The following is a 12,295-nucleotide window of genomic DNA, read 5'->3' on the forward strand; positions in this document are numbered from 1 at the left end:
TGGGAGAAAATATTTGCAAACAAATCAACGGACAAAGGATTAATCTCCAAAACATATAAACAGCTCATGCAGCTCAATATTAAAGAAACAAACAACCCAATCCAAAAATGGGCAGAAGACCTAAATAGACATTTCTCCAAAGAAGACATACACATGGCCAAGAAGCACATGAAAAGCTGCTCAACATCACTAATTATTAGAGAAATGCAAATCAAAACTACAATGAGGTATCACCTCACACCAGTTAGAATGGGCATCATCAGAAAATCTACAAACAACAAATGCTGGAGAGGGTGTGGAGAAAAGGGAACCCTCTTGCACTGTTGGCAGGAATGTAAATTGATGCAGCCACTATGGAGAACAGTATGGAGGTTCCTTAAAAAACTAAAAACAGAATTACCATATGATCCAGCAGTCCCACTACTGGGCATATACCCAGAGAAAACCATAATTCAAAACGACACATGCACCCCAATGTTCATTGCAGCACTATTTACAATAGCCAGGTCATGGAAGCAACCTAAATGCCCATCAACAGACGAATGGATAAAGAAGATGTGGTACATATACACAGTGGAATATTACTCAGCCATAAAAAGGGATGAAATTGGGTCATTTGTTGAAATGTGGATGGATCTAGACACTGTCATACAGATTGAAGTTAAGTCAGAAAGAGATAAACAAATATCATATATTAATGCATATATGTGGAACCTAGAAAAATGATACAGAGGAACCTGTTTGCAGGGCAGAATTTGAGACACAGATGTAGAGAACAAACATATGGACACCAAGCGGGGAAAGTGGCGGGTGGGTGGGGGTGGTGGTGTGATGAATTGGGCGATTGGGATTGAGATGTATACACTGATGTGTATAAAATTGATGACTTAAAAAAAAAAACAACAGATGTCATGAAGATACTCTGGGAAGGAAGGTGCTGGCAGTTCTGAAACAAGCTAGAATTGTAGGTGTCACACTGCTTGCCTAGAATGTGTTTATGTGGCCCAACCACAGGTCCAAGTTGCCATATCTGAGAGGGTTCTCTGCTGAGAAAGAAGGGGACAGAGACCAATATTATATTTAAAGTGACAGAAGTAGCAGGTTATCCATTATTTCTGCTGATTTAACCTCAAGAACAGAAGGATTATTTGAACAATCTGGTGTCAAATAGTTGAATAACAAATTAATCAGCTATGCCACCAATTTACAAGAACTGCCATTGAATCTGAATGATCCATTGAGCCTTAAGAAAGTGGTGTAGTGGACAAACCTACTAGATATGTTGTTGAACAGACCTGGGCTAAATTCATATGTAGAAGTGAATTTCGTGGCCCAGAGAATCCTCTGATGAAAACTTTTAACTTGTTTGGGCACACCAAGGGGTGGTGGCACATATAGGTGCAGCAAGGGGGCCTCTCCCTGTGGGAGCAGATGCTTCCTGCAAAGAAACACAAGGAGCAGAGAGTACACAGGGCCTGAATCATCCTGACCTCATGGTCAGCGTTGTAGCAGAAACTTTGAAGTAGATGGAAGATTATTTTGTATACTAAACGGAGAGTGTACTTGGAGATCTAAAAGCCCAGAAATGCTTTTCTTCAAGCATGTAAAAATAGGGAACTTTGGTACAGCCTTCCAAAAAATCATTGCAGACAACAGAGACTGGACTCATAAGAGTGAGAAGAGAATGACAGCATGCTTTTCCAGAGGGGGCACCTCTGCCTAGTTTACCAGGACACTTGGAAGGATCTGACTGTTATGCCATGGCTATTATTTCTTGACCTGTGGAGGTAATGTGTTTTTCAGAGGAGTTTCGACTGTAAAATGAAGTCCTACACTTCCCCAAAACTCAATTATTCTTTTGTGCTGAAAGCCTATCCATGTGCATATATAGCTAGCTGTAAGTTCGCTAGCCCTCTTTGAGCCATTCTGAACAGAACAGAAAGAAAGAAGTTTTGACAGGTTGAGGAACAGCCATATCCCTGAATCCCACAGGAAAAGGTGTCCAAGAAAAGGCAAACGTATCCAGCGGTTAATTCCTGAGACGATCTGCTTCAGCTGCTGCAAAGTGAATTTTTCCAAACTTCTGGTAAGACTAATTTTGGCTTACAGAAGAGAGAATCGACCAAGAAGAGAAACTGCAAAACTGAAGTAGCAGCTATGCCTTATTTCTCAGAAAAAGGGGGTTAAGGATGGCAAGAAAGAAGTAGGGGCATAGGGCTTCCCTGGTGGCGCAGTGGTTGAGAATCTGCCTGCCAATGCAGAGGACGCGGGTTCGGGCCCTGGTCTGGGAGGATCCCACATGCCGCGGAGCAACTACACCCGTGAGCCACAACTACTGAGCCTGCGCGTCTGGAGCCTGTGCTCCGCAACGAGAGAGGCCGCGATAGTGAGAGGTCCGCACACCGCGATGAAGAGTGGCCCCCGCTTGCCCCAACTGGAGAAAGCCCTCGCACAGAAGCGAAAACCCAACACAGCCAAAAAATAAAAATAAATAAATAAATAAAATTAAAAAAAAAAAATCCTACTTTAAAAAAAAAAAAAAAAGAAGTAGGGGCATAATTGTCTAGCTTTAATTAGGCTCCTATAAATAATACAAAAGTGAACTTTAAAAAATTAATATACTTATCTTTAAGCATTTTTGGCATTTCTGATAAGCAAATGGAACATATACAAGATGTATTTATGGGAAAAGGCTGAGGATAATTCTTATTTGCATTTTATACTAGTTTTATTAAAATCTAAATTTAAAAATATCCTCCCAACAAAACAAAACAAAACAAAAAAAAGAATTACTGTTATATCATAAGCAAGTGTAGGGCACAGTAACTCAACTTTACTGATGGTGTTCTAGGCACTTTCATGCATTTATGGTTATCTTTTCTAGTGTTTTGGAAGGTCGTACAGCTGAGCAATCAAGGAACATCGGCTAGAGTCTGTCTGGGGTCAGACAGACCTGGGTGTGAAACCCGTCCCCACCTCTTACTTGCTGTGTGATTGTGAACCTCAATTTCCTTATCTGTAAAATTAGGTAATCATAGAACCTATCTCATAAGGAACTATTCCACAGACATTGCCATTATTATTATAATTAATAAACATTAATATTCTGTTTCTTCTTTTGTAGATGATGTCAAAAAATTGTTAAGGGAGTTAGATGTCATGAATTCTGTGATTGCTCAGCTGGCTGCAGAAGGTAACTCTGCATCCTCCATCTATCAATATTTCAAAAATGGGGAATGGTTTATCTTTCACATCTGATTAAAGTACCGATTGAAAATAGTTTTTGAAACACCAATTTTGTATTGTCATTAAACTCTCTCAAACCAAGATGGGCTCCAACCAAGGTAAGATCTGTGGAGCTTTGGTTTTCACAGCGTGCTTTAACGTAATGGTTGAATAAGCCTTTACATACTTGTGTTATTTGTTTTTGATACACAGAGGAAGTAGTTATCCATGAGTTTGCTAGTCTTTGCCTAGCAAACATGTCTGCAGAGTATACCAGCAAAGTGCAAATATTTGAACAAGGTGGATTAGAGCCTCTCATCAGACTGCTAAGCAGCCCAGACCCAGACGTGAAGAAGAATTCTATCGAGTGCATTTACAACTTGGTCCAGGTGAGATTAATTTCTAACAATGAGTTTTGACAAAAGCTGGTTACAGAATTTATTTTCCCATTAAAAAAAGGACAAGGCTGCAAAAAAAGGTCCAGTTTTAATTAATCACTCCTTCTCAGTACTATTTAGTAGTTATCATTCAGAGGGGAAAAAAAAGGAAGTTTAGAGTCGATACCTTTCAGTTTTCACGTTTTGTAAGTAATTGTTCCCCATAAAAGGGCATTTAAAAAAATAGAATGGCTTGCAAATTAAGGCAGGATTATACTAGGTAAGTACTATTTCTTCCAAAACAGGAAATCTAATATTAGTGTTGAACTAGTTTTGACCTAGGCAGTTACCTGTTGATCTAATCTTGGTGATCCAATTGGTTGTATCATCTGCTTTACGCAATGTACCAAGATTTTGGATTCGGCTTCTTTGTTGGTGAAAAGTTGAGTTTTGCTGAACAGAACTCATCATTCACAGTTGCAAGATGCTACCTCACTGTGCTGCTTTCCTTCATAATGGAAGAAACACCCTACCCGCCCTTGCCCACAACCTGTCCTGTCCTCTGGCCCCTCCCCTCCAATCCCCAACCCAGCACACACACCCTCACACCCCCAGCAGGTCAGCTTGCTACCACTTTGGACAGCCTTCTCTGCTTCTTTTCCTGCTCAGGTTCCTGAACAATTCCCACACACGTTTGGTAAGCTTCAGATCAACTGGAAGTACAAGACACCATTTTAAGTAGCCGTCAAGAGAATGTGAAAGAAGAGATATGGAAGCAAAGGTGAAGGAGGGTTCATTGAGAAGCAAAGTATCTAGACAAAATATATAGAAAAAGAGGACAAAGGCACTCATGCCAAAAGGCACCCAAAGCATGCAACCCTGGCCCTGGCATGTCCTTGCCACGTAGCTGGGCCCCCACTGGTGTTACCTTTACTCTTCCTGAAGAGCAAGTGCAGCCATATCCCTTCTCTGGTGACTTTACTTCATCCTATAGGCCTAAATAATCCTGCAAACGTGTTTGTGTGTTTCATGCCAAGACTCCTCATTAAGTCTATTTCTCTATATTTTTTATCAAGTGGAAATGAAAAGACTTACCTCCACTATTCTTCATAACAGAAGGACTAGTTAATAACAGTGTATTCATTTCCTAAGGCTGCTGTAACAAAGTACCACAAACTGGCTAAAACAACAGGAACCTATTCCCTCACGGTTCTGGAGGCTGGACTTCTGACATCAAGGTGTCATCAGGGCCGTGCTCCGTCTGGGACTCTGGGTAGAATCCTCCCTTACCTCTTCCCAGCTTCTGGTGGTGGCTGTGAATCCTTGGCGGTCCCTGGTTTGCAGCCTCATCACTGCAATCTCTCCCTCTGTCGGCTCTCTCGCCTCCTGTTATAAAGACACCAATCTTATACGGACACCACTAATTACCCACCCTACTCCCCCATGACCTTAGCTTAACTAATTACATCTGCAACGATCCCATTTCCAAATAAGGTCACATTTTGAGGTACTGAGGACTAGGACTTCAACATATTTTGGGGGTGGGGGGTTACAATTCAACCCATAGCAAGCAGCAACCTACAGTTTTTATGTCTGAAGGAAGCTGACTACGAGAGGCCAGTTGAAGGACAGACAGAGGGAAGATAAGCTGGAAGTGGGGCCTTTTCTGTATTTAATTCCATTTTAAGTTTACCCTGTCTTGATTTAAAATGTCATGATTTAGTAGTCAGAGTTTGGGGGCTTTTCATGACTTTTTTGCTTTGTTTTCTCTGTCGCTCACCCCAACGACCCTCCCTCCACCACTCACCCAGGATTACAGGCACACCATGCAGAGCGACTTGTCTGTACTCTAATGACCCCTTGATCTTGTAAACGTCTTAAATTAAGGTCATGTGTCAGAACTAAACCTGATGTAAATTTGCATGCACAGGTCCTGCCAACAGCACTGCATGCAGATTAGCATTTTATAAACCATCCATTTGAATGACGATAATAAGGAATTGATACCATCATTTCATTTTATCGACTACTATTTGAAACAGGGTATAGCGTGTGAAAAGAATTTCATTATGCATAGATTTTATTGTGATGCTGTTTCTAGTAAGAAGAATTTGCTGTGTAATAAAGAAACAGTAGCTGCTGAGAAGTCATAGATCATGCCTATTTCCTACTATTGACAAGGTCTGTATAGTTAAAATGAATATTTTGGTGTTGTCAATCCAGGGTTTGCTTGTATTTGTTTGTGAGTATTTTGGAAGCAAATCCAGAATAAAAGATGGGAACATTATAACTTATAATGTTCTTTGTTAGAAAATAGAATCTCTCCATTCTTGAGACTGTATTTTGCTTTAAAAATCACTTATTTGAACATTTATATTTCCTGGCAGGATTTTCAGTGCCGAGCGACACTTCAAGAACTAAATGCAATCCCTCCTATATTAGATCTCTTGAAGTCAGAATATCCAATTATTCAGTTGTTGGCGCTCAAAACCTTAGGTGTTATTACAAATGATAAGGAGTGCCGGGCAATGCTAAGAGACAGTCAAGGAGTGGACCACCTTATTAAGATCCTAGAAACTAAGGTACCTGTAACATTCATTCAACTCTCTATGAGGAGATGTATCTCTCCTAAGTGTTGTTATAAAATACAAATTATAGAATATTTTTTTAATGAAATTTTATTATATTTAAGCATGATGCTAAGTAGAATGGACTAATCTGCTTATTGCTACATAGTTTACCAGCACAATTAAATCAGACTAATGGTAGAGGGCATTCTAAAATAATTTAATTTTTTAAAATCTTCTAATTTAGAAGATTTAAGATTTTTAAGTTTTTGTTTGTGAGCTTATGTTTTCTTGAAACACCTAGAATTAGTCTTTTAACCTTTGTCTGCCCCAGTTTTCTCTAGGGTAAAGCAAGAAGAGTCATTTACCACACATGATGGAGGGTAACCTGCTTTACTCAGTCTACTGATTTAAATATTAATTTCACCTAAAAAATGCCTTCACAGAAACATCTAGAATAATGTTTGACTAAATATCTGGATACTGTGGCCTAGCCAAGTTAAAACATAAATATTAACCATCACAAGTCCATCGCTAGTCAATCTGGCATCAGTACACAGCTCCTAAATCATTAATCTCCAAATAAAGACAAAAACAAGATCATACTTCCACTTAACATGGTCCAGCTGTCCTGTGTACAACCAAAAACACACTGTCCCCTTCCCCATAGGAGGATGCAAAGTCCTTGGATGATGTTTACTCTTCTCCTTGACATCCCATAAAGATGTAAAATTAACCGTACTTAAATACCATATTGTAAAGGCAGTACATCCCATGTTGCCTGAGGGGATAAGAGAGAGAAGAAAAGGATATTTCATACGCGCACACACACACACACACACACTCATAACAAAATAAGGAAGCAATACTCATGACAATTATAGTCCTCTTTTCTGTAACTGATCACATGGTTGTAGTTGGTATTTATAACTACCTTCTTCCGATACCCATTCCATATTCCCCTTGCCCTCAGCAAGCACCTCAGCTCATCTTGATTCTTTACTTGATGTGGTGACCCAAACCTTCATTCCTCAAGAGCCTGGACCATTAGTAGTGGTACCCAGATTGGGTCATTATAGTTTTCCATCAACCTTAATCACAGGGTATGGTATTACCAAGAGATGCCATAAGGGACCCCCTGTATTCCAGGCATAGTCTTCCTCACCTCTGTTGTGGAGTAGCAGTCCAATTTCCCTTGGATAGGTGGGCTCAATCACCCCAGTCAGCACAGTAACTCTTCTTTGCCTGTTGATTCGGAGCCATGAGGCTCCCAAAGAGGCCAGGTGGCAGTCTTAGCTTTCAGTTCTGTGGATTCATTGTTGTGTCTCCGGATGGAAGTATCCCTCCCTTTGGATCTAAGATTTCTAGATCAGCAGAGCATGAGGTTACAGGTACAGGAAACAAAATTTTTGCTACTGAATTGTCATGGGTAATAGTGAGTGGTGCCACTCCCACATCCACTCCTTGGTTCCTGGGAGTAACAGCAACATATATTGGATGCTGTTCCAGAGAATATATAGCCCTGCAAGTTATTGCCACTTAGCTAGCGCTGTCACTGTGTCTTCCGTAGGCCATTCTATCAAGCCAGCTGCTTCAGGATGGTAGGGAATATGGGAAAGCCAGTGATTTCTGTGACCATCTGCCCACTGCTGCATTTCTTTTGCTGTGAAGTGAGTTTCTTGATCAGAACCACTGCTGTGTAGAATACCATGGCAGTGGAGCATCCTTGCTGTGATTTCTACCTTAAATTTCTAACTGTTCAGAAAAGGCTTCAGTTTTCCACTGCTATGGGGATTCTGGAGATTCCTCAGGCAAGAAAGCTACACACTCACAATACCTCCCTCTACCAATTGGAGATTTTAAGGAATATACTTTCCTTCAGCTTCTGTCTGCTTTTTCAAAAAATATTTTCTTTAGATTTTAAACTTGTTGTCGGTGGAAGGCTGCTTGAGCAACAACACTTGGATACCATTACTGGAAGTTTCCAGCAACTATTTTTTATCTGTAAAATATGTTGGAATAGGGGAAATGAGAAGAGACGGGACTAATGGTCAGGGAGAGAGATGTCACGTTAATAGACAGAACTGTTTCCTTGGGCCTCTGTCACAACAAAATTAATTACATTATGTTCTGACTGACCTGAGTCCCTCTTGTAATAAAATTTGGAAAGTATGGATTGCTTTTATTACACTTTTCTAAAGTTGTGTTTGCTTTTATTGTTAGGAATTGAGTGACCTTCATATAGAAGCGCTTTCCGTGTTGGCCAATTGCCTTGAAGATATGGATACCATGGTGATGATTCAGCAGACAGGGGATCTTAAGAAGCTCCTGTCATTTGCAGAAAACTCTACAATTCCTGATATTCAAAAGAATGCAGCAAGAGCAATTACTAAAGCCGCTTATGATCGTATGTCTCAGTTTGTATAAACTAAGCATACCTATCTCCTCCTGTAGCCTTGATTTCAATTAGTACTAAAAAACGCTAGAGCATTTGTCTGCTTTTAGATGGTCATTTGAGGATAGTGCTATACTTACTATTTAAGATCAAAGTTCATCTCAATGCTAATAAGTAAAAGTAGAGATTGCTTTGTCAAGGATTTAATAAACTCAATATGATTTAACTTTAACCTTTTTTTTAAACAGTTCATTCCTAAATTAAGTTTTAAGCTTTTATTTCTCCTGATTTTGAAATTTTCCAGAATGTATGCACTCTTTGTGATACCGAAAACGTCATTTCAATAAATCCACATTTGGAATGATATCTATACAGTAATTTCGAGTTGCAGCTGGAGTCTAGCTGTTCCATGTTGTATAGCTGTGAAAAATAATATGCTCATACTATACACAAAATACAATTTTCATTTCACTGGCAAGCTATGTTGACATAAATCTGTAAAATATGAGAGATTAATTACATCATGAACACTGAAGATAAAATTATAGTTTCAATTTATGTATATTTGGAGTATTTTATTTAATAAAAGATGTGATTTTATTTTCCCCCTTCCACATCACCCCTCTTTATAAATGATGACAGCTTTGACTAGTTTAAGTGATTTATATTCTAAACATATATACTCACATCTGTATATATGTCTATGTGTATATTATGGGAAACATTTCCTTTTCAACCCATACTGGCTTTCTTCAAAGTTTTAGTGCAGTATGCCAAATTTCACCTCCTAGTACAAAGTCAGTAGAGAGGGGCCTCGTGACTTACATCACACAGGCCAAATCTAAAGACAGCCTGTAAAATTAATTTTGGCAAAATTGCTTAATTCAGAATTCTCCCAAAAGGAACTTAGGCCTTGTCATTACCTGGTCAGTTCTGTTCTCCACCTATCTCAGGCCTTCTTAGTTATTTGAGACCAGATGAGAGGGCAATGGAAAAACATGAGCAATGTCAAAACTAAAATTTTTACGTATCTCAACTTCTCTTTGGGTTTCGGCCCCTCTCGTGATACAAGTTTCGTGAGTTTATTACCCATCACGCGATACAGTAGTGAAAAGAGCACGGGGTGGAGAGCTCTTGCACTCTAGTTCTACTACTAATTACGCTACTGGCACTGCAGTGACCTACGGGTGTGTCTGTGAGTGAGCTACAGCCTATCTGGATCTGTTTATGAATTCATTTATTAATGTTTATTAAGCCCCCAGTTTGTATCAACAAACCCAGGACAGGAAAGTAAGCAGGCAGTCGCGATGCCGTGTTAAACGTGCCTGATGATGGGGGAACAGGATCCCCCAGGAGGGTCCACCTAATGCAGACTCGGGTCAGACAAGCCTTCCTGGAACAGGTGATTTACAGGCTCGGACCTAGAGAAGATGAGGGAAACTGGCTGGGCAAAGAAGGTCCTGGTGGGTTGGGGAGGCTCAGCAGTGCTCTGAGGAGAAGGGACAGTGTGTAATGGCCAGAGAGGGACAGAGCGTGGTGAGTTCCAGAGCCGAAAGTTTTCAGAATGGCCAGTGAATAGATTGCAGCAGAAAACTGAGAGTCAAGGCTGGAGAAGTAATGAGGCGCCACGTGCTAATGGGCATCACGAGCCAAGTTTAAGGGCTTTGGACTTTATTTTCATGGCAACAAAGCACCCCTCAAGTGACTTAGAGAGGGGAGGGAACCCTACAGATTTTCACTTTTTAGAGAAAGAGCACTCTTGCTGCAAAGTGGAGAAGAGATTAGACATGCGCAGGACCAGATGCAGGAAGACCGGGAAGGAGACTGCTGCGGTGATCTAGGTGAGAGGAGGAGGGGTCCTGAAACAGAGCCGAGGTGGTCGGGATGGACTCGGAGGCGTTTGCAAGGAGATCCAGCAGCACGGTGCTTGAGGGTCCATATGGGTTTGTTGAATGACTTTGTGGGTTGAGGGAAGAAGAAGGTGATGCCAAGGACAAGGCCTTCTGGCTTGGACAGCTGGACGTAGAATGGTGCCACTCACAGAAATGGGGAACTCAAGAAGAGCGGGTTTTGATTGAAGGAAAGGAGATGAGTTCTGTTCTTTTTTGAAAAATTGTAAAATACACATAGTATAAAATTCACCGACTTCACCATTTCTAAGCATACAGTTCAGTGGTATTAAATACATTCATGTTGTTGTGCTACCATCACCACCATCCAGCTGCAGGCCTCTTCGTCTCACAAGCCTAACCCTCTGTACCCATGAATAAATAACTCCCCCGTTCTCCCTCCCTGCAGTCCTTGGAAACCACCATTCTTTCTGTCTCTGTGAGTTTGACTACAAGTACTTATATAAGTGGAATCATACAATATTTGTCCTTTTGTGATTGGCTTATTTCACTCAGCATAATGTCCTCAAGGTTCATTCATGTTGTAGCATGTGTCAGGATGTCCTTCCTTTTTAACTCTGAAAAATATGCCATTGTATGATTATATCACATTTGTTGATCCTTTCATCCGCTAATAGACACCTGGATTGCTTCCACCTTTTGGGTACAGTGAATAATGCTGCTATGAACATAGATGTACAAATATCTCTTTAAGCCCCCACTTCCAATTCTTTAGGGTATATACCCAGAACTGGAATTGCTGAGTCATACAGTAATTCTACGTTTACTATTTTGAGGAACTGCCATACTGTTTTCCATAGCAGCTACACCATTTTACATTCCCATCAACAGGGCACAAGGGTTCCAATTTCTCCACATTCTTGCCAACACTTGGTATATTCTGTCTTTTTTTCTTTTTTTAATAGTAGCCATCCTAATGGGTGTGAAGTGGTATCTCTTTGTGTTTTGATTTGCATTTCCTTCATGTTTAGTGATGTTGAGCATCTTTTTCATGTGCTAAATGGCCATTTAAAAAATCTTCTTTGGAGAAATGCCTATTCAAATCCTTTGCCCATTTTTAAACTGGGTTTAAAGTTTTTTTGTTATTGAATTGTAGGAGTTTTTATATTTTCTAGATATTAACTCCTTATCTGATATCTGACTTGCAAATATTTTCTCCCATTCTGTGGGTTGCCTTTTAACTCTATTGATTGTGTCTTTTGATGCATAGACATTTTAAACTTTGATGTAGTCCAGTTTATATTTTCTTAACTCCATTCATAAGTAGGTTTTTACAAATGTTGCTCCTTATACTGTTCCGTATTCATTTATAACATTCTCTTTTTACTTTCCATCATCATAAAAAATTTTTTTGTAGGCTAGGGTTAGGGTTAGCATTGTCATTGCATGTCAAAAACACAGCTGAAACAAAAACACATAATATACACTCTTTAAGTTTTGTTTGCTGAGTAAAGTTTTAATATGCACCCCTAAATCTGTATGCCTTTGACCTGGCACCAGGAGGAGGAAGGTGTTAACTACCATGTTGCCATGAGGTTTATGAACTGGCATTAACATCTCAGCAGGAGCACAGGTGGCCCACTAGCAACTTCTGAGAATGGGTAACGAAAAGCATCATTACATACAGATTTATTTTCATATACAAAACCTCATGCTTTTAAATTTAGTGATACTGAACAAATGTTATTTTTAAAGGACATTATTCTATTAGTAGCATAATTACCTTGCCATCTTTATTTTCTGTGTAATTAACACGTAAATACTTCTCAGTGTAGCAATTCAATGAGGGTACTTGGTTAATATGTTAATTCATCTTTTAAA

General features: G+C 39.8%; 1 protein-coding gene across 2 annotated transcripts in view; it reads left to right on the plus strand.

The window, feature by feature from the left end:
* ARMC3 (armadillo repeat containing 3) overlaps positions 1-12,295 on the plus strand; it is an 89,142-nt gene that overhangs the window by 23,437 nt on the left and 53,410 nt on the right. For both annotated transcript variants that reach the window (XM_068538630.1, XM_068538636.1), the window contains exons 4-7: positions 3,125-3,193; positions 3,439-3,614; positions 5,990-6,184; positions 8,393-8,576. In XM_068538630.1, coding sequence (XP_068394731.1) covers positions 3,125-3,193; positions 3,439-3,614; positions 5,990-6,184; positions 8,393-8,576 — 624 coding nt within the window. The remainder of the gene's footprint in view (positions 1-3,124; positions 3,194-3,438; positions 3,615-5,989; positions 6,185-8,392; positions 8,577-12,295) is intronic.

This window comes from Eschrichtius robustus, chromosome 1 (genome assembly GCF_028021215.1).
Source record: "Eschrichtius robustus isolate mEscRob2 chromosome 1, mEscRob2.pri, whole genome shotgun sequence".
In the NCBI taxonomy this organism is placed as follows: domain Eukaryota; kingdom Metazoa; phylum Chordata; class Mammalia; order Artiodactyla; family Eschrichtiidae; genus Eschrichtius; species Eschrichtius robustus.